General features: G+C 35.5%; 3 protein-coding genes across 5 annotated transcripts; 2 read left to right on the forward strand and 1 right to left on the reverse strand.

Moving 5' to 3' along the window:
- The first annotated feature begins 1,099 nt into the window (after positions 1-1,099).
- On the forward strand, positions 1,100-8,536 carry LOC132064476 (protein STICHEL). Its single transcript, XM_059457468.1, has 6 exons — positions 1,100-3,795; positions 3,906-4,122; positions 5,550-6,068; positions 6,699-7,419; positions 8,089-8,161; positions 8,242-8,536. Exons 1-6 carry the CDS (start codon positions 1,624-1,626, stop codon positions 8,341-8,343), a joined length of 3,804 nt encoding a protein of 1,267 aa, XP_059313451.1. The 5' UTR covers positions 1,100-1,623; the 3' UTR covers positions 8,344-8,536.
- A 328-nt stretch (positions 8,537-8,864) lies between these two features.
- On the reverse strand, positions 8,865-13,377 carry LOC132064477 (2-C-methyl-D-erythritol 4-phosphate cytidylyltransferase, chloroplastic). The gene is made up of 11 exons (XM_059457469.1): positions 13,022-13,377; positions 12,854-12,931; positions 12,568-12,623; positions 11,877-11,956; positions 11,626-11,708; positions 10,817-10,894; positions 10,449-10,517; positions 9,758-9,826; positions 9,640-9,686; positions 9,242-9,332; positions 8,865-9,136 (listed from the first exon to the last, which is right to left on the reverse strand). Exons 1-11 carry the CDS (start codon positions 13,262-13,264, stop codon positions 9,077-9,079), a joined length of 954 nt encoding a protein of 317 aa, XP_059313452.1. The 5' UTR covers positions 13,265-13,377; the 3' UTR covers positions 8,865-9,076.
- Positions 13,378-15,885: 2,508 nt separating this feature from the next.
- On the forward strand, positions 15,886-21,002 carry LOC132064478 (NADH dehydrogenase [ubiquinone] 1 beta subcomplex subunit 3-B-like). Of its 3 annotated transcripts, none has more exons than XR_009416558.1 (2): positions 15,886-16,229; positions 16,267-16,485. XR_009416558.1 is itself a non-coding variant. In XM_059457470.1 (2 exons), the coding sequence occupies exon 1, from the start codon at positions 15,953-15,955 to the stop codon at positions 16,160-16,162; it is 210 nt and encodes a 69-aa protein (XP_059313453.1). In that variant the 5' UTR covers positions 15,889-15,952; the 3' UTR covers positions 16,163-16,173; positions 20,852-21,002. The 3 variants fall into 3 exon arrangements, 1 of the variants encoding a protein (XP_059313453.1); XR_009416559.1 differs by having other exon boundaries at positions 15,886-16,225; positions 16,265-16,485; XM_059457470.1 differs by lacking the exon at positions 16,267-16,485 and adding an exon at positions 20,852-21,002 and having other exon boundaries at positions 15,889-16,173.
- Positions 21,003-21,920: the final 918 nt, after the last annotated feature.

The raw sequence follows: 21,920 nt of genomic DNA on the forward strand, positions 1-21,920 counted from the left end.
AAAGCATCTATCTATGTAATGTCGAAGTCATGTGCACCCTAATCAAGTAAAACTTAGTCATGTGCGCTCTAATCAAGTTAAACTTGATTTTACACTTAAAGTTTAAAGAAAAAGAGTTATCCTTATTTCAATTATCCTTTTATTCATTTCTAAAACTGCAATATGTTATTACAATCGTATTTCTTTCCATGCGAAGTGTTTCCAAAATATTTTACACAATTTGAATTAGGTGCTATTTATACAATTTTCAAAAATTCCGATTTAATGAACTACTCAAAATTTGAATCCACTCAAAATTTGAATCCATTTGATATTTTATTACTTATCAAACTAAATCCTTTGACAATTATCTTTATATATATTTTTATTCACCTACGATTAATTAAATTATACAAATGAGAGTTCCACTACCATTCATATAATACGTAAAAGAAACTAGTAACATTTTAAACACCATGTCAATTAAACATTATCATATAAATTGAGATGGAAGAGTTTAAAAAAAAAAAAACACTTAATACTCCCTCCGGATAAAAAAAAAGAATTACCACTTACCTTTTTTTTGGATCAAAAAAAAGTCTACTTAAAGAAATCAAGAAAGTTAATTAAACTTGCTTTTTCATATTTGCCCCTATTAAGTGTTATATAATCAAATCCCAATGCCTATTTAATTAGGGGTAGTTTCGTCAAATTACTTATTTTTATCTAGAAGTTAGTATTTTCATAAGGGGTGTGCAAATAGCTAAGTGAACTTTTTTTTTATCTGGAGGGAGTAATATGGTGGATATAAGAGTCTAAAGAAAATAAAAGAGCCAAACACCTTCTACGACTTTTGCTGTTTTTGTTATCTAAATTAAAAGAAAACAAATTAATAAGGGTTTCAAACTCTTTTAGCAATAGAACTCCATAATTGGGATGTTTAATAACTAACCATTTTAAGGCTATAAATGCATTTATTAAAAATCAAGATCACAAATTAAGTTAACTTTAGGTACTTTACTAACATTAGAAAAACACAGTACACTGACAATAAGACACTAAAACAATAGTCAAGAACACTAATTTAGACAGTAACAAAAAGGACAATAGCAAAAAGCAGACAAAGACCAAGATAGGAAAATAAATCCCAGACAAGAAACCCACAAAAAACAATGAGAATCTTTTACTAATACAAATTGATTCTTCAAAAAATCTCCAAATTACATTAGGCGGGTTTGGAGGGAAATTTTCTTTTTTCACTTTGTTTTCTTGATTTCTACGAAATTTTTTACTACTTCTTCTTTCTGCTACTTCTGCCATTACCATAACCTTAATAACCAGTTTAACCTTAACCCTAGTGTCCATACCACATTAACTCACTTGTTTGTACATTTTTTCTTCATTTTAGCTTCATTTTTACCATACCCATCTCCTCTTTCAAAGTCTAAATTCATTGCTGTCACCCCCTGATAAAGAAAAAAAGAAGAAGCTAATTTTGTCAGATCTAAGCATACTTTTTTCTTAGTATGGTCCCTTTCTCTCCATATTTCTGAATGCTATGTGGTGTTATAAATGAACCCTTTTTATACAACTTTATATTTTCTTGAAAACTACTCACTTTGAAGGAAAAAAAAAAATAATACTATGTCATTGGAAATGCGCAACCGTGGTGGTGGTGGCAATAGTGGGGTTGTTGGTAATGGTTTTGATCCAAGCAATCTTCATTTAAAGAAAGAATTGACACAAATCAAGAAAGCTGCTAAAGTGTTAAGAGATCCAGGAACAAGTTCTTCTTGGCGTTCACCACTTAACTCTGCTAGATCTGTAGCTGCATTAGAAGCAAGAAAGCACCATTATTATCATCATCACAAGGGTAGTAGTAGTACTCTCACTAACCATCAAATCAATGGAAACTCCCTTGATGCTAAAGGAGCTATCTTTGAACAAGTTGACAGAAATGGTGCTACTAAAGAAAAGGGGGAGAAAAAAGTGTTTCTTTATAATTGGAGGTCACAAAAGTCTGAGAGTGAAAGAAGTAGAAAACTAGGTGATGAGGAAGACAATATTGGAAATGGAAATGATAATGGGGGGTCTTCTTCAACTCCAGAGGAGAGTGTGGAAGATAGTTTGAGCGATGCGAGGCACGGTGGCAATGATTCCAAGAGTGATACTTATGTAAGTGATAGGTACGCTTCGATGATTTTAAAGTGTAAAGATACTAACTTTATGCCATCTATTAGACGAAACATGAAGAAAAAATCAAGTAGAAGTAATTATTCTAATGCCATTTTAAAGCAGCAAGTTGTTCCTAGTAGGATATCTAGAAGAGCGTCGGAGGGTTTAGGTATAGCGAGGGATGATTCCACGAGTTTGGTTGATCAATCTGACGATACTGAGGATTATTGTAATTCCGAGGATATAAGGAGGATTTCTGCAGCTTCACCATTACTTGCTAAGCTTAGGAATAGGAATCGGGGTTATTGGTCATCTAAGTTGAGATATAGTGGGAGGGAGGATTCGTCTTATACGTATAGCACCCCTGCATTGTCTACAAGTTCTTTCAACAGATATGCAATTAGATATCCAAGTACCATTGGGTCATGGGATGCCACAACGGCTTCTCTCAATGATGGGGATGATGAGGTGGATGATCAGCTTGATTTGCCTGGTCGACAGGGATGTGGGATTCCTTGTTGGTCCAGGAGGTCAACACCAAAATATAGGGGTGGGGGTGGAAGTTGTTATTCACCATCCTTTTCTGATACTTTGAGGAGGAAAGGAAGCAGCATTCTTTGTGGAAGTCAAACTAATCAAAGAAGACGCCGTGGATCATCTTTGGGGTACACGAAGAGGAGACATAGTTCGAGGAATGCTGCTCAAGGCCTTATTCCATTGTTGACCAATGGTGATGGACAAGGATTATCCTCAATAGGAACTGGACGAAGTGATGATGATGAGCTGTCCACAAACTTTGGGGAACTTGATCTGGAGGCATTGAGTAGGTTGGATGGAAAAAGGTGGTCTACAAGCTGCAGAAGTCAAGATGGACTAGAGCTGGTGGCACTGAATGGAGAAGATGGAGAGGAGGGCTCCCCAGAAAATATCAGAAGCCTAAGCCAGAAGTACAGGCCAATGTTTTTCGAGGAATTGATTGGGCAGAATATTGTTGTTCAGTCCCTAGTGAATGCAATCTCCAGGGGACGAATTGCCCCTGTTTATCTTTTCCAGGGCCCACGAGGAACTGGAAAGACATCAACAGCAAGAATTTTTGCTGCTGCTTTAAATTGCCTTGCCACTGAAGAAACTAAACCCTGTGGGGTCTGCAGAGAATGTGCAGATTTCATGTCCGGGAAATGTAAGAATCTTAGAGAAGTTGACGGGACGAACAAAAAAGGAATCGATAAAGTTAAGTATCTGCTAAATAATCTGGCAGCAAGTCAGCAATCATCTTCAGGATTCAAGGTTTTTGTTGTTGATGAATGTCACTTGCTGCCTTCGAAGACATGGCTAGCATTTTTGAAATTCCTTGAAGAACCACCAGCACGAGTTGTCTTCATATTTATAACTACTGATCTTGACAATGTGCCACGTGCTGTATTGTCCCGGTGTCAGAAGTACCTCTTCAATAAAATTAGGGATGGTGATATTGTGCTCAGATTAAAGAAGATTTCTTCCGATGAGGATTTGGATGTGGAATCAGAAGCATTAGATTTGATTGCTTTGAATGCAGATGGATCACTTCGAGATGCAGAAACTATGTTAGATCAGCTGAGTTTGTTGGGAAAACGAATCACTACTTCTTTGGTAAATGATCTGGTGAGTTTGATGTGCATGTTTACATCTTTCCATACTAATTTCTTCCTTTTCTTTTTCCATTCATGGCATGAAACCAAGCATTCTTTGCCTGATTTATTTTCCTTCCCTAGGTTGGTGTGGTTTCAGATGAGAAGCTACTGGAACTGTTGGAGCTAGCCATGTCATCAGATACTGCAGAAACAGTAAAAAGAGCCAGGGAATTGTTGGATTCAGGCGTTGATCCAATAGTTTTGATGTCCCAATTGGCTACTCTCATCATGGATATAATTGCTGGAACTCATCCAATTGTTGATGCCAAGCAAACTGATACATCTGGCGGTAAAAGCTGTAAGTAGCAGATGTTCACCCTTATTAGAACCATTGTCCTTTCTGTTGATCTTTTGTTCACAAGCTTTGACTTATATTCTGCAAAAGACACTAGATTTATGCTTCTGATTGTAATTTCAGTATCTCAAAATCTATCAACTTTTGCCTGAACTTAGCCGACCTTGTGAGAGCTTTCATTGGCTTCTCTAATTAACCGGGTAGTGCAAACAGGGTAACTTTTAAATTTTTTTTTGCGGAAGCAGAGTGGCCGCTTTGTCCATTTTCCTAATTTACTTTTTCCATGTTTGTTTAATTTATTCAGTATCCTCTTGACTATGCTACCCCCTCCATTTCTGTCACGGAACAATTTGTAAGGGCAGAGATTACTTCGATTTACGATGTAGTATTAGCAGAAAAAAAACTGAAGCAATTGCTCAAATTAGCCTATGAAGTTGGTTGAGAGGAAAAGAAAGATTACATCATAGACTGTCTAATTTAGAACTTGTCAGACGTGTAGAATATTGTAATCTTACAATCTTGTAGAGCAGACAATCATTTTCTGTGACCCTCTTTGAGTTCCCTTCCATTTTCCACCCACTACATTTTCATTTTAATCTTACTTTATTTTGTGGTACTTTGCTTTCTTTTAAGAACACGTTATCATTCATGAAATTCTGTGTTGGAAGTTTTAAAAGGTAGTGGTGAGTGGTGACCGGCACAAAAATAGAAGGGGAAAACAGAATAATTTGAGAAATTGGATCTACCATATAATTCTTTTACATTAATGGATGGATATTGATTGTTGAGAAATGCTACATGGTCACCTATAAAAACTAAAAATAAAAAGGAAAAAGAAAACAAAAGAATGCCAATCAGGTCAAATTGGTCCATCTATTAAAGAACCATAATTTTCAATACTCTCTGTACATTTCAATGTGACTACTTTATATTTTCTGGATGTTTCAATGTTTCTCAAACTTTAACAAGAGCAAAAGTAATAGTCACTTGTTACAAGTTCCAAGATTTGAGTTCTTTAAGCCATTCAAATTTGATTTGTGGTTTTTTTCTTATCACATAACTTAGTTCAGCTCTGTAAGTAGTCTAATACAGTTTATATCTGCACTTTGTACCTTAAACTATATTGGCTATGTGTCATGTACATTTCTACATGTTTATGACTTATATTCATGAAGTGATTAACTCATTCTGCCTCAATGAATTGATAAATTGAAGTAAAACTCAAAATTTTCTCCTGGTTGTATCACTTCCAATAGTTCTGTGTCTAATGTCTATATCTTTGTTATGTAGTTTCCAATTTTTGATCTGATACTGTAGACTTTAAAATGGAAAATTTTTTTTTTTTTTTTTTTTTTTTTTTTTTAAATCAGATTTTCGCTTGTGACTTCTTTTTCAAATACTTTCTAAAATTGCTTGGATTCACCTGTCAGTGACCGAGACAGAACTGGATAGATTGAAGCATGCACTAAAGCTTCTTTCTGAGGCAGAGAAACAACTTAGGGTTTCAAGTGAACGTTCGACTTGGTTTACAGCAACCCTGCTGCAGTTGGGTTCTGCTACTTCACTAGATCGAACTCATTCAGGAAGCAGTCACAGACAGAGTTCTAAGACAACAGAGGAAGACCCTTCTAGTACATCTAGAGAAGCTATATCCCTTAGGCACAGAACTGATACTCACCATGCACCACGTAAGTCAGGTTCTCCCTCATCTTTTGCAAAAGCCAACCGCCGAAACTCAGCTAGTAGAGAATTGACAGTCTCATCAATGAATGGGGAGGCATTGGGTGGTCCAAATAATGACATTAAGGACAGCAAGGCAGCATCTAGGTGCCCCAGCACAAACGTGTTGGACGATATCTGGATCAGATGCATTGACAAATGCCACTCCAACACTTTGAAGCAACTGCTTCATACTTGTGGAACACTTCTGTCGATCTCTGAAGTTGAAGGTAAATTTCTCTTGTTTATACTCACTAGTATGGACTGAATGTTAGGTCTTCTAGTTCTCTTTTGGTCTTCAGCTCTCCCAGTTGTTAACAGTTGAATTAATAAGGAAAACATAACACTTTGAGCTGCATTATGTTAACTTGAAGCTGAGCGACACTATTCAGAATTTAGTTACAGGTAGAGGGGACTTGGGATTAGAAGGTCAGTGGTCACTTTATTTTACTTGTTTTCTGCTTGCTGCAAAAACTGTCATGTAGCATGTTAATCCAACTGTTAAAGTATAAAGCTATTGAAGGCAAAAAAGAACTTTTGAACTCATGTTAGTAGTGTTTGAGATTTACAGCTGGTAAATCTAGTCAAAATTGAATTTTTTGATGTCGAACTAATTGAAATTGGATTACAAAGACCAAGATATCTTTGTCTCTAATAGGTAGCTTATCACTAATCTGCTAGGTCAAAATAGAGTGCCTCTAATTTCAAGGAATAAGAGAAAGAACATTGCTAGCTTTTTCTATTTCTGTGACTATTAAAAATGAGTAAATCTATTTGTGGTACTCATTTCATCAAATTACATAATAATGTGCAGAACTGCTCCATGTGACTTATCAGCTGTTTTGACTTACTGTCTGCAGGTGGTTTTGTTGCTCATATTGCTTTTCGTGATAGCAAGGTTAAATTGAGAGCAGAGAGGTTTCTTAGCAGTATCACAAATTCATTTGAAAATATTTTACGGAGCAATGTAGATGTTAGACTTGTTCTGCTACCGGATGGGGAGACGTCTAATGACTGTGAAAAGCCAATTACACTGATCAATTCTGGAGGTCTGAAACAGATGGGTTTGCCAAACATGGTGAAAAGGGAAACAGCAGTTTCCTCCAATCAGGATCCGCTGCAGGCATCAAGAGGAAGTTTTAATGATTGTGAAAGCAAGTTGGTTGAAACTTTTGAGTCAGTAAGTGGAAATGCTGGAGCGAGTAGTTCTAAAGAGAGGATCTCAGAAATTCCAGTACAGAGAATAGAATCCATCATACGTGAGCAGAGGTTAGAAACAGCATGGCTACAAGCAATGGAGAAAGGCACTCCTGGATCAATGAGTCGCTTGAAACCTGAGAGGAACCAAGTCCTGCCACAAGATGGTCTTTATCATAATAACCAACTAGAACCGATTAATTCGAGGGAACTGTCCTCCCAGCATTGGCATGATGATCTAAATGAGGAAATTAGAAGTCTGAAGATGATTGATGGAAAGGCAGTTCAGAAGGATCAGACCAGTAAAAAGGGTGACAGTTATCCCATTTCACCGAGTTTGTTGCATAATGGCATATATGCAAGTAATTTCAGCAAAGAGAGCATGTAAGTTATTGTTCTCTTCATAATTTATCTCAGTATACACTTAACACATGTCAATACTTGCATAATGCAGTAAATTTCTCCCAATGCAACTATATTTTTTTGTGGCCTGCTTTAGATATAGATGAGCTCTTGCTAAATGTTGATTCTACTTTTTTTTTTTTTAGTTGTTTGTTCAATCAATAAGTTTAAATTGTGGAGATAAATCTTTAAGGATTTGGCAACACAATCTTATGTTCGGCTGTTCTAATTTGTCAAGAGGTTGTAACAATCTGGGACAAAGTGTAATGTTTGCTGGAGACTCATTATTTGTCCCTAATTTCGAAAACCAGGAAAGATAGACACTGCTTAGTGGTTAAGCATCTTGTTCTTATTTATGAGTATCTAACAACTGTTAGTTATTGGTTTTATTTCAATTGCTTGATCCTGGTTATACACGATAATATCTCAATGCTATACCCACCCCATCTTCCCCTTCAAATGAATAACGATGTCATGTGTTGTATACTATCAATGCATCCATTATATTCCTTCCAGTTCCTTCCCTGCTTATAAGTTATATTGACAGTTTTCTTTTCTAGAGAGATGTTAACATAAGACGGTCTCTCTATGTGGACCTTCTGTCGGCACTTCCTTGTTGCATCTTTAACTCTTTGTTTGGCTTGTATACAGGGGATATGAATCAGGATCTGGAGCTGGAGGTTGTTTTTGTTGGAACAACACCAGACCCCAAAGAAGGGGCAAGGTATATTTTCCGGATAATCTATAACTAAGTTTTTTCTATGATCAGACAACTAAAACATATGCGATATTAAACATAAACAGGTTAAACAAGGGACCCCTGTGCGACCACCTAAAGGAGGGCGGTTCTTATGGTTCGGGGAGTGTGCTAAAACAGGGAGAACGGAAAGTAGATTGAGAAGATAGCAATGAAGCTCCAGATTTGAGAATGCTCATTTTCTTTTAGTTGGTCTTTCTGTATTTATTCCATCTGCTCGGGCCATTCTATTCTTTCATGGATTTCAAGCTCACTAAAGGATTATGTAAAGTTATTGATCTCCCTCTAGTCCAGCCAGTTCTGTGAAATTAATAAAAAAGTCGAATCGGGAACATTTCTCTCTCTCTTGCCATTAAGTACATTTTTTTTTATTACGTCAGGAGTCTGGAAGTATGCACTATAGGTCTCAAATTCAAATTCTAGCGAAGCCAAAAACACTCCATCTAAACCAGCCTTGTTGCAATAATAATCCAGTAATATAGATGTTTATACCAAATTATTTGTTCTTATAGGGTAAACTAAAGCCCTAAGAATGAAATATAGCTGTAGTTTTAGCATTTCTGCTGGTAACAAATAGAAAACCATTCTTTTCCATTCACCATTTTCTACTTTAAAAATATTTCTCCAAACTTGCAACTTTATAACAAGCAAATGTTTCATCATATCCACATTTTTGTCAAGTTCTCATTCATTAGCTGGAGACCTGGGGAAAAATTCTTTGCTACAAAGTTTACAAGACTCAAAAATTTCTGAGAACTCTGTGAAAGGCTTACTTCAGCAATTCTTTTTTTTTTTTTTTTTTGGTACTTCACCTATTCAGATTACAAATTTCCGGGGAAAGTATAATGGTTGAAAAAAGAAAGCCTAAGAAAATTAAAAACTCTAAGATTCTTCAATGTGCAATATTCTCTCTGCGAGTAGCATATCATCAGGCGTTGTGACCTGCAAACCACAACACATCGGCATATATTTCACATCCACAAGAAGCTCAAAGTGCAGTAGGAGAGGATACTATGAGCCAACAAGACAATAAGTTTTTTTGGCTACCTTTATATTAGTGTAAGAGCCTTCAGTAATATATACAGGATGTTTAAGGTGCTCCACTATTGATACATCATCTGTTACTTCAAGTCCTCCCCTAAAAGACCACATGAAACACAAAATAAGCAATCAAAATAAGAAGGGCTAATATTTGTTTATATCCTCCATTTTTCTTTTTCCTTTTATTTCCTTTTTAGTTTGCCCCATTTAATTCATCTTTCTTCCATTTAATGGAGATAAAGACGCGCAGATGGATGAGCTGCCACTTTTTTCTTTTTCAAGTTTCCTAATCTTTTTTTTTTTTTTTTTTCTTTGGAAGTAACATTTAGTAATCTTTTACTTTCTCTTTGGAATCATTGATTATTGAATGTCAAAAAATGCTAAAAACTTGAATTTAAGATTACCTATTGACAAGCTCGAAACCCTTCTTAAGCAACTCAGGCTTGATTACCTGTGCCAGACAAATTTGTTTAACGGTCTCTGCAAGTGCAGAAGAAACTCAAAAAGAGAAAGGCTTACTACCTGAGGTGTCTGCATTTCCCAAAGTGTTTTCCTGTCAAGAGTTTTCACAACAAAAGACTCACTGTTTGCCTGCACCAGAATTGGCAAGAAAATTATTAGATCTATCAACCAGGTAAAATTGAGATAATATTATGAGGAAGACCCTGAGTACAATGTCAATGCACTTAAACAAGATGCTTTATCGACATTCCTGGGTCCTGGGTGTGGTCTTACATTTCATATTAGATTACTAAATAAATATGCAATTTATTTCTCTGAAAAAGTTTAGTAGAACTATAACACCTAAGTTAAGTTCTGTTAACAATAGAAATTAAGGGGAAAATAATATTAGACGGCAACTTTAGGACAACTGGTCAATAACAAAGGTGAAAAAGACCAAATTGAGACTGAGTACCATGCTGCAACTTAAGAAGCACTTGAAGTATTTTTAGGAGATTATGCAAATTAATATAGATGAAATAAAACACAGTTAACATGTCATCCTAATAGTTCCACAGAAAAAGCCTAGAGCAATTAGTCTCTAACAGGCAACTATCAGCTTGAATGTCTGCTTACAGAAAAGCTACATAAAACTCGGAACATGCTTCAATTTGCTATCATTTCATTTTGTCATTGGAGAGGTAGGACACCTGAAGCTTCATTTTAATATAAACCAGATATAATGAGGATACTAACAATAATTAAATGGTACCTCTTTGATTGTTGCTTTGGCAGGAACACCAAGAACTGCTGCTCCAACCAGCCAACCATCCTTCAAGACCTGCAAAGAAGATTCTTGGAAAAAAGTAAAGGAATATTTGTCCTTCAAAATCTTAGACATAGATATGACCTATATAAATGTCAAAAATCTGCAAATTATGTGATGAAGAAGAAAAAGAAGATGGACCTATTCTTGTCCTTCAAAATCTTCATAGATACAACCTATATAAATGTCAAAAATCTGCAAATTATGTATATCATGTTATATTCGACAGGAGTACTTCCCAGAATACCAGAAAGCTCTTGCCCAAGCTGAAAGAAAATATAAAGGAGGAAGAAGGGCTTATGTAATGATCAAACCTTTTCTACATCTTCGGTTAGTACAAGAGGTCTTGCCGAGTCATGGATGCATGCAAGTTTGGAGTTTGAATCAACTTCCTGACATGCAAAGCATCATCACTTTCTAAAAATCACAATAACTACTGAGAAATATCATGGCAATAACATTGGCTTACTGCATAACATAATAACATAAATCTCAACAATATGTGCTACCAGATAAGATGAAGATATTTCACAAGTTCAGCTTTGAATACGGAGTGAATGCAAAAGCTTTTTTAGACAGAGAAATTAACTGAACCAACATGACTCAAGATCCCATGTTGATATCCAAACCACCAAAGAAAGATGAAATGCAATGGAAAAGGTAACTCTTGAAGTCAAGCTTTTAGCCCCTTGTTGTTCTCCCTAGAAAGTCAAACATTTCAATAGCATTTGGAATGAGATCAACATATCACTCCTGCTCGTATTAGAAAAAAGACAAAAGAATCTAAGGCCAAAAACTGAGCAGTGAGGCCTGATCACTTAAGATCCTAATTCTTTTAGCACCTCTGATGAAACCAAATGTAACAGGAACTACTAGATAACTAGCTAATAATGTTTGCTATATGAACTATTCTGTACGAAATCAACTACAGAACCCAAGTTTACAGGACACGAGTCCAATATTATGACTGAATATTCAGCTAATTACATAATGTGGAGAATGAAAGCTGAAAAAGGACTCCTGGTAAAAGATAGAAAAATTAAGTTATCGAACATAACCAACTTTGTTTTTGGAAGTTGGAAGTGTGAGTCTTATACCATTTGAGATAGCATATAACACGCACCTGAAGTCCGCTGTATACAGAATCTTGTCTTTCCTTCCCAGGCAATGCAAATTTTAAGTCGACTTGGATATTCTCTTTGGCATCTATAAAATAAATGAAGAATTCTTATATAATTACCTTAGTGTCTGCACAAATTCCTAGAGATATTGTAATCTGAATAAGAAAGGTAAATGCATGTTCATTGCTTTCTTGGACATATTTCTCTTGGCTGCATACGCGCACACACACTATAAGAAATTTGAAGTCCATACCTTCAAAAATGTCTTTATAAGAAGGGTCACATACAACAATGATTTCCTTCACCTGAGGCATCCGGGAGAAAGTGTAGAAACTGCAACATCCCAATAGATGGTCATCACAAATGCAAACATGTGATTGAACTGGTTGAGTAATACAGAAAATTTCTCTCCAAATTGTGGTCTCAACACTGTTAAATTTATACAGTAAATGCATTTAGTTTCGTAGAGTCCAACGATAGCGTAAAATAAACATGGGGTACTTGATTTGGTCATCTAACAGTTCGGAAGACTTTCTGTGAATTGATAGAAAGATACCCAATAGTACCAGCATTCAAGACTTGCACTAGTCCAGTTAAGTTGGTATAAACTGGCCATCTTTCTTCTGATTTAACCATCTTGACTTGCACTAGTTAACACACAGGTTATGTCAAATATCAAACCAACTCGATTCAAGAAAAGGGGTCATGCCTATGACTACCAATTTTGTGGTGTCACTAGCTAAAACTAGCTAGACCAGGCTGTTATGTTTGTAACAAGCAATAAAAATTCATCTATTGCCAATGTGAATTCGTGCCAACTTTACTATTGTTCGCCACAGCATAAGTTACAGAAACTCTCAAGATTTAACCTATGTCTAGTACTAGGAAAATTGTTTTAGACAGGCTTATCATAATTGAATCAAGTTGACCAGTTTTGCTTGTACCTGTACAATGCAATTGGCTGGCCTAGAAGTGGAAGATACTGCTTTGGCATGCTTGCCTATCCCAACAAAATATAATAAAAACATCATCTGGCAGAAGAATGATTAACACTGTAGATATTGAAGATATGGGAATAAAAGATGCAAAAACCCGAAAAGAGAACAGTTTTAGCAACATGTTGAACTCTAAACAGAACAAACAATGAAGATAGAATTACAAATAATAGGAAACAACAATTTAAGTTATTTCAATCTTCAACTCATAAATATAAAACTGCATAATACTTACACCCATTCTTTTCCCCTTCCCTCCAGCAAGGAGAATCACAGAAACACTTTTCTGCTCCACCACTACTACATCTGACACCTGAAGATTTAAAAAATGCCAATTTTCAAGACCCAGTTTTTCACTCTAAAGTACAAGAATTTATTTTAATTACATCACATGACACATAACCTTGTTTAGATTTGCTGAAGTGGCAGAACAAGTAATCTTGAAAAGACCCATTCTTGTGTCACCATGACTATAGGTTCTTCTACAGGTAGAATTAGCAAAGTAGAAAGGACTCTTTAAAAAGCTGGTTTTTGAAGTGGGAAAAAGTGAGAGTGAGGGTAAGCCATTTTTGGGTATATGAGAATTACTGGGCAAGAACATTGGAGATGAAGAAGAAAGGGTGATACCCAAGTGAAGAGTAGACATATTGTTGTGTTTCTCTCCCTCAGCTCAACCAATGAAGAGGGAGTAAAATAGACTGATTCTTCAAATTGAATCAAGACAAAAAAGTACTGTAAAGTTGGGAATTGGGATGCCTTCTTACCAAACATTCTGGTCCAAAGACCACCCTTTATTTTCAGCTCTTCACCCTCCTATAACCAAACAACAATAAAAACGTTTTTCAATTTTTACTATAGTTGAAAAAAGTATTTGTTTGAAATTCTTTTTAGAAAATTGAGAAAAGAACTTCAAAATTTTACTATTAACACTTGGAAAACAAACACTAAGGCCTCATTTGTTTTCATTAAGATTAAAACGTCTGAATCTGAATGCACATCTGAATGATTAGAATGTTGTCTCTAGGTCTGAACACTGAATGATTAAGAGCCCGTTTGGATTGGCTTATAGCTTAAAGCTGTTTGCGCTTAAAGCTGAAAAAAAATAAGTTGGGGTAGTCCAACTTATTTTTTTGGCTTATAAGTTGTTTTCGCCTTATGAATGATAAATTAAGTTAAATGGGTCCAATTATTTTTTTGAGCTTATTTTAAGCACAAAATGACTTTAAGCCGGCCAACCAAATACTCAAAAAAGCTAAAAACGGCTTATAAGCCAACTTATAAGCCAATCCAAACGGCTCTAAGACCCGTTTGTTTTTCAATATCTGAATGTGCATAATGTATTTATTTAAACATAATAAATATACAATTTAAATTAAAAAGTAACTAAATAGTAGAAAATAAATACAAATTTAATAAAATAAAATATTATTTGATAAAAAAAATGAAACATTTATGTTCACTAGTAATGGTGGAGATGTTTTGTAATCGTGGTGGGTGGTGAGTGGGGGTGGAGGGGTGAGCGGGTGGTAGGCGGTTGGGGTGAGGGGTGGGAGGTAGTGGGGGGTGGGGTTGTTGGGGAGTGGGGGCAAAGTTAGTGGTGGGAGGTAGGGGTAGTAGGGGTGGGTGGTGTGGGGTAGGGGTTGGTGGTAGGGAGTGGGGCTAGATGGTGTGGGATGGGATTAGGGTTGTTAGTAGGGTGGGGGTGGTGGGAAGTGGGGCGGGAGGGGGGGGGTTGAAGTGGAGGGTGGGTGGGTGGTGGGTGGGGTTGGATTGGAGAGTGGGTGAGGGTAGGGTTGAGGTGGAGGGTTTGGGGTTGGAGTTGGAGCTGGTGATAAAAAAGTTCCATACAAAAATACCTCTTAATGATATTAAGACTTGGTTCAAGATTTTAATGATTAAGACGTATTCAGACCCAATAAGTGTTTAGATCTTAATGCAAACAAATGCACTTAATGGCTTAACGTCTGAATCATTCAGATTTAGACCTCCAATAAGTGCAAACAAATGAGGCCTAAGGGTCTGTTGGAAACTACGATAGAATTTAATTAACGAATTTAATCATTTCAATACTTATGTGAATGTAACATCTAAGTTCATATTTTAATATACTTCTAAACTTAAACAAAAAAAAAAAAAAAAAAAAAAAAAAAAAAAAAGAGGATAGATATAAGTTTAGAAAGTATTTTCTATAATAAATGAAATTATAAAGGAAAATTACCTAATTATTCAGTTCCATCAAGCAATTAAATAAAATGTGAACGTTATCTGTCAGTCTAACTTTAATGTGACAAAATTGTTGTTTTGTACTCACCATAGTTTCATATGTCAACCGGGTACATTAGAGCTCCAAATATCAATCGGTACCACTAGATTAAAAGAAAAGAAAGTTCAAACAATTTGGATTTATAAAAATATGATAGTGTCCAAATAATCAATTGCTCATTTTACTACTCAAAATCCTTCATCTATTCCCACAACAAATGATGGTAATTATTGGTAACTTTTTAAAAAAAAGATATTTTTCTTGAGAGATAAGGACTTTTAATTTTTGAGAAGTTTGACCATACAATCAACTAATAAAGGGAAAATTACAGGCAAATACTATTCGACCATATAATTTATAAAATATGTACATAATGTATAGATAGTGTATAGTTTCTATTAAATACACATTTACTATACATACATATACAACCGAAGTGTATAGATAGTGTATACTTTGACCATGTTTGACAAACTAGATGCCTTAAGGATACATTTCCGCAAGTTAACAAAAGAAGTTCAAATTGGGCTTATAAAAATATGACGGTGTCATTTGCACGATTATCCTTCAAAGGCACTGGTATTTAATTTTTGTCCCTCAAATTGGTGGTCTTTAATTTTTTATCCTTCGCCTAATATCATGGGATTTGGGGTTCAAATCTCGGCTCAGTAAAAAAAAAAAAAATCTCAAGACAGAGTTTCGTAGCAAAGTTAGGCCTTTTCGGGCCAAAGTTAGGCCTCAGGCAGAGTTTTGAACCTCTGCCTTGCGATTTTTTTTTTTTTTTTTTAATTGAGCTGAGATTCGAATCCAAAACCCTCGGGATATTAGGAGAAGGTCAAAAATTAAAGACACTAATTTGAGAGACAAAAATTAAAGACCAGTGCCTTTGAAGGCCGATCCGCACAAAAAAAAAAAAAAAGAAAAAAAAAGGGACAATTTGGGCTTTATATAAAAATATGACAGTGTCCATATAAAGGCCCAAGCCCAATCTCGAAGTCCTGAAAGGCAAGTGCTCCACTTATTCATCAATCAATCAATCAATTTGGGTGAAATCAGGAAGAGAGATCGAAAATGGGGAAACCATTGGGAGCGACCGGAGAGTTTTTCAGGCGAAGGGACGAGTGGAGGAAACATCCTATGTTGACCAATCAGTTCCGCCACGCTTTCCCTGGCCTTGGCATCGCTGTTGTAGCATTCAGCATTTACTGTGTAGGCGAATATGCTTACAACAACATGTCTCAACCTTCTCACTCCACTACCTCTGCTTCTCATTCTCACTGACATGGTACGACGTTGTTCTGGTTTTTTGATATATTTTATGAAATCTCAACCAACTTTTTTGAAGTTTGTGTTTTGTGGAATTTGATTTGATATGCTTGCTAGAGTTGGCGTTTGTGATTTTTTTTTTAGTTTTAGGAAATGGGTCTCATTAATATGCCACTGATCCGAAAGGGGAACACATATTTTGATGAATTAGGTCTTATTGATGCGAAACAGTTTAAGTGTTTAAATACGTTCCTGTTATAATGGATTGGAGATTGTATGATCCTATGCTAAGGAATGTCTTTGGTGATGCTCAATGGATGCTTGATTTGCGTCCACTATACTACTTTCAAACACCCTAGTTATGCAATTATGTGTAGAGATTCTAGTATAATGATTCAATCTAGTGCCTTGAGAAGATTTAACTAAAGGGACCTCTCAAGTCTTGATTTAGAAAAAGGTGACTTTGACTAAGTCAAATATAATTAAGGGAATTGGTAGGGGTGTCAATGGTACGGTTCGGGCGGTTATTTTATAAGATTTATACCATATCAATTTTTCGGTTATTTTATTTTGTATAACCAAAATTAGACTTTTCAAAACCGTCCCATCATCTCGGTTTTTCTTCGGTATCGGTACGATTCGGTTAATTATTCGGTATTTTATAAAGAAAACGTCATATAAAAAATGTCATATAAAAGTCACAAGTAGAAGTTGTACACGATACCATTCATACTTGCATAAGATTTTGGCAAAAATTCTCTAGACATTTTATTGTTTAAAAAGTAAAGAATCAAGAAAACATGAATCACAATAAGAATAGAGATTCATCCCACTATTTTATAGTAGTGTAAGATAATTTTAAATAAAGATAAAAAATTATATCACACGAGCTGGAAGTAATCAATCAAAATGAGACACAAGAACTAAGTCTAATAAGATTTGATATCCAATAAAAGAATTGAAATCATACGAGAGGAAATATATCTATTACCTTGTAGCTTGTTCCTCAAGATCGTTGGAATACCTTGTAACTTAGTGGTTATCGCTCGAGTTGCTAGAACTAATTAGTTTCAATAGGGGTAACAAACAGGTTGCGGAGTTGGGACTTTAGTGTTAATTACTTGTTGCCGACTTGTAGTCATTTTCATCACCTCAGGCACAAGACGAAAAATTTAATGTTTTATTAATCTTAAACTTAATATATAAAATATATTTTACACATAATGTATTCGGTACGGTTCGGTATTTTTTCGGTTTATTTTTATGAAATAAAAAACCTACCCAATTTTTCGGTACGGTTAGAAATTTATATAAAAACCGTCGGTTTTATTAAAAAATCCTAATAATCGGTTCGGTACGGTTTGGTTCGGTCAGTTAAGTCGGTTTTTACAAAACCATTGACACCTCTAGGAATTGGGGTGTGATTATACTTATAATAAGTTTGAGGGTAAGATTAAAATGCAAATTCTTATAAGAATAACTAATCACCACTTTTATTTCAAATTTGAATTTTACCCCTCTCCTCTTACTTTTCATCTTCTTCTTCCTTCTCCTCTTTCTTCTTCCTTCTCCCTCCTCTCTGCTATGTTTTTCCTTCCCTTTAACTACCTTCTTCTTTAATTTGGGATTTTTTTGAGCCTATGAAGGAGAACAAATTGAGAAGTTGTTGCTACAACTCTTGAATTTTATCGCAACAACCTACAAAATTTGTTGCAACAACTTCAATTGTTGTTGCAACAACTCAATATTTTGTTGAGTTGTTGCTATAACTATTGATAGTTGTTGCAATACTATCGAAATTGTTGCAACAATTTACTGAAGTTGTTATCAACAACTTAATTTGATAACTAGCACAAGTTAAGGAAGTCACTTGGATCCTTTAATTAAGGCTGACTTTTGAGTCTTTTATTTGGAATAATCCATACCATCCGAAGCTTGTTTTCCCCTTCCCCCTTTCTTCACCGGGGTTTGCGTGGATGCATGTAAATTGAAGTTTGAAATCGGCCCTAATTTCGAGCTGGTTGAAGCCCCAAATCTAGGGCTTTTACGGGGAGGAGAATTGATGGAAGTTTTTTTTTACTCATTTTGTCACAAACTAAGAAACCCAAACACAACGATGTATGATCGAAAAACCGATGCTATAAAAAAAACTTAGATTAACGGTACAAAATGGTGATAATGGGGTTGAAGAAGATTGAATTGATTGGAGAAGAAGATGAGATTGTGATGAAGATGACCAATTTGAGGAGAAAACTAAAGCTGCTTCGTACTGTAGAGAGAAATATTCAAAAAATGAGGAAGATCGTGTTCCTTAACTGACCGCGATTTGGGCTAAAGAGAACTCGGACTCTTCTTAAATTAAGCCTAAAACGTGAGTTATGAGTCAATCCCAAATATGTCATGTTCCGTAAAATATCGTTATGTTTTGTAAATAAGAAAATTTATCTATATATTTAGTAATAAAGAGTCTTAGCATATCAACGAGACCCATCTCATAAAAGTAAAAATATTTCACTACCCCCCCCCCCCGACGAAATGGGTCTCGTTGGTATGCTAAGACTCTTTATTACTAAATATATAGATATTTTTCCTTATTTACAAAACATAACGATATTTTATGAAACGTGACAGATTTGGGCTTGACTCATGCCCCACGTTTTTAGGCTTAATTTAAGAAGAGAAAAGGAAAAATCCGATTTCTCTTTAGCCCAAATCGCGGTCAGTTAAGGAACAGGAGCTTCACCATTTATTTGAATATTTCTCCTACATTATGAAGTGACTTTAGTTTTCTCCCCAAATTCCTTCAGTACGATCTCACCTTCTTCTCCATTAATTTAATCTTCTTCAACCCCATCATCACCATTTTGGATCGTTAATCTAGAGTTATTTTTGGGATAGCATCAGTTTTTCGAACATACATTGTTGTGTTTGGGCTCCTTTGTTTGTGTGAAAATGAGTAAATAAACTTCCATCAATTCTCCTCCCTGTAAAAGCCCTAGATTTGGTTCTTAACAAGCCCGAAATTAGCGCCAATTCCAAATTTCAATTTACATGCATTCACTCAAACCCCGGAAAAGAAAGGTGGAAGGGGAAAACAAGCTTCGGATGGTGATGGATTATTCCAGTATCCATCAGTGAATGAACTTAGGACTAAAGCGAAACACGATCTGCGTAGTGTTATTCCCGCATTAATTGAAGTCAAATCAACCCCCGGAAAAATTAGGTTTTTAAAATTAGTGTCATTAACACTAATTTCAAAAAGTCACCCCTACCCAATCATCACTTTTATTTCACCCCTCCTCTCTGCTATTTTTTCCTAATCTTTAACTGCTTTCTTCTTTAATTTGGGATTTTTAAGCCTATGAAGAAGAGCAGTTAAAGAGTAGGAAGAAGAAAAAATATAGCAGGGAGAAGGATGAATAAAGAAGAGGAGGAGGGGAAAATTTGAAATTTAAGTGGTGATGAGTTCTTTTTGAAAGGATTCTGTATTTTACCCTCAAGTTTTTAATAATTTTAATCACACCCCAATTTCCTTAATTATATTTGACTTTGTCAAAGTCACCACTTTTAAAATCCAGATTTGAGAGGTCCGTCTAGTTACATCTTTCCTCATAAGTGATAGTGTGTTGGTTAGTAGCAATTCCCTAGAATGACAGACCATTAAATTGCATTGGTGTACATGGAAGCACCACTACAAATGCATAATTTAGTGTGTTGAGGCGCTTTCATATCAGGAAAAAGACCAGTCATTGCAGCTTCAGCAGCCACACACCCATCCGTTGAGTCATACCATTCCTCTACTATATACAGGATAAACAAAATCTAGACATGACTATTTTTCCTTGTGAAAGTCTTCTAATCATCTGTCTGAGTTGTATGATCTTGTTCCAGTAGGCTGGTACATGACCGGTAAATGCAGGGAAAAGAGAGTTCAGTGCTCTCAAAAACCCTCTTGTCCTCCTCTAACACTCCTCTCAATTGTCTACATCAAAGTGCGTTTTGCACTTCCCCTTAGTGTTTTGTCCCGCACTATTTGTTAGGGTTAATTGGACACACAGTTTATATGTGCTTTGTGCCCTTTGTTTTTAATTTCATGTTGTGGTCGTAATTTGCTGTGCTGTGTTCCAATAGGACATCTCTCTAATGGTATGAACTTTAAAAACTGAAATTCTCACATTCTCAGCTCATAACATTTTCTAATTGCACCTTGTTTACTCGGTTTATGTGGTGTGCTGCTCTAAAATTCTCATATGAAAGATTTGAAAGTTGTAGTTTACTTTCTGAATGTGTTTGATTTGCTGGGTTGCAATCTCAGTTGCAGTCATTTTTTACTTCCCTTTTCCTCCATTGGAGAATGGCAAGTGCATGCCTTTGTCAATTTTACAACTTTTTTATGAACTACAGAGAGAAGGGAGAGAGAACTAGAGTGTATTTATTTGTCTCTAGATAGGCCCCCACTGGTTTGGCTAGGTAGTGAGGTTTTTTTTTGGCAGGAGATGTGGAGGAAAAGCCTGGCTCTTGAGGCAATATCTAAGTATTCACATGAGCGTTTAATTTTTGACAAACAAGATTTAGCAAGATGAAATTACCACGCTGCTAATTTGGAATATTGTGTATCTCATCGTACTTGTCCAGGAGTGTTGTTCTATTTGGTAAGTTGGCAGCTGAATTTGCAAATTGAAACTTCTTGTTGTGCAGGTGAAGTGGTATTTGCAAGAATGGGGATGACAATATAGTTCAGTTGTGTTTTTTCTCAGTCATCAATAAGATATTTAACAAACATGGACTTGTTGCCTCAAATTTTTTGAGACTTGTGTTGTAACAAGATTAATGAGCAGTTTGCTTTACAATGTGTCACCCTCGCTTTTGTGGTTTTCTTTCTACGATTCCATGGGCTCTCTCCCTTCTTCTTTGCAGTTTGTACAATTCACTCTCTCCATTGCATTCATATCCAGTAGGGAAAACATTAGGCTAGTAGTTCATAGTATTATGGAAGTATTTCAGTCAAATTATGGTTAGAAATCTAATTGAACTGACCGCATAAGCTCGCTAATTCTGCTGTTAATTAGGTTCTGCATACAACGCTTAATGCAGTAGGAGACTGTCTACTGTTAATCAAATCCTGCTAGTTTTTTTTAAGCTTTTATGACAGCCATAAAATGTCTATCTACAATACTTATTACACCTTTAGTGAAACCAAAAGTATCAATCTTACGATCCATGAACCTTACCCTGCACAAATACTCTCATAAATAATACTGTGTTTGATAGCTAGTTATGAGGTTATTTATTCATGTATGAAATTAGCTGTTTGGTGTTAGAAAAATTTATGAGAGAATTTATATATTATTTTATGTAGGGCAAAAAGGTGGAATAATTAATATATGAATAGTAATTAATACATACTTTACTGATGTTTTCAGCTTCAGATTACTGTGCGGAAGAGAGTCCAAATAAAGCTATATTCGTTTCAGAAATTTTGAGAACTTCAAAAAAGAGTTGCTTTTTCGTCAAAAAAGAAAAAAAGGCAAACACATACTTGTTCAAAAACTCGATAACATTTGCAAACTACGTGTACACATTGTTAAAGGGAACATAGGTTTTAACTCAAATACTACTCTCTCGCAAATAAATAATTAAATAAAGAACTACAGTAAATGTTGCAATTTATAAATTCTAGGAGGTAAATATTAATCTACAATGTTTTCCTGTTGTTTAAAAGGAACCTTCCAATTGAGAAAAAGAAACTCTTATGTATGTGTGGTGATGTATG

The sequence above is a fragment of the Lycium ferocissimum genome, chromosome 7, assembly GCF_029784015.1.
Source record: "Lycium ferocissimum isolate CSIRO_LF1 chromosome 7, AGI_CSIRO_Lferr_CH_V1, whole genome shotgun sequence".
NCBI classification, from domain to species: domain Eukaryota; kingdom Viridiplantae; phylum Streptophyta; class Magnoliopsida; order Solanales; family Solanaceae; genus Lycium; species Lycium ferocissimum.

What these genes read in the sequence shown, in the direction of transcription:
- LOC132064477 (XM_059457469.1), bottom strand. Translation starts at nt 13,264, where the DNA reads ATGTCTACTCTTCACTTGGGTATCACCCTTTCTTCTTCATCTCCAATG. An exon ending in TAACCGAAGATGTAGAAAAG is followed by an intron (nt 10,518 to 10,816) that starts GTTTGATCATTA and finishes TCTTCTTTGCAG; the next exon opens with GTCTTGAAGGATGGTTGGCT. An exon ending in GGGAAATGCAGACACCTCAG is followed by an intron (nt 9,687 to 9,757) that starts GTAGTAAGCCTT and finishes TGTCTGGCACAG; the next exon opens with GTAATCAAGCCTGAGTTGCT.
- LOC132064478 (XM_059457470.1), top strand. Translation starts at nt 15,953, where the DNA reads ATGGGGAAACCATTGGGAGCGACCGGAGAGTTTTTCAGGCGAAGGGAC.
- LOC132064476 (XM_059457468.1), top strand. Translation starts at nt 1,624, where the DNA reads ATGTCATTGGAAATGCGCAACCGTGGTGGTGGTGGCAATAGTGGGGTT. An exon ending in TACATCTGGCGGTAAAAGCT is followed by an intron (nt 4,123 to 5,549) that starts GTAAGTAGCAGA and finishes TTCACCTGTCAG; the next exon opens with TGACCGAGACAGAACTGGAT. An exon ending in GTCGATCTCTGAAGTTGAAG is followed by an intron (nt 6,069 to 6,698) that starts GTAAATTTCTCT and finishes TACTGTCTGCAG; the next exon opens with GTGGTTTTGTTGCTCATATT.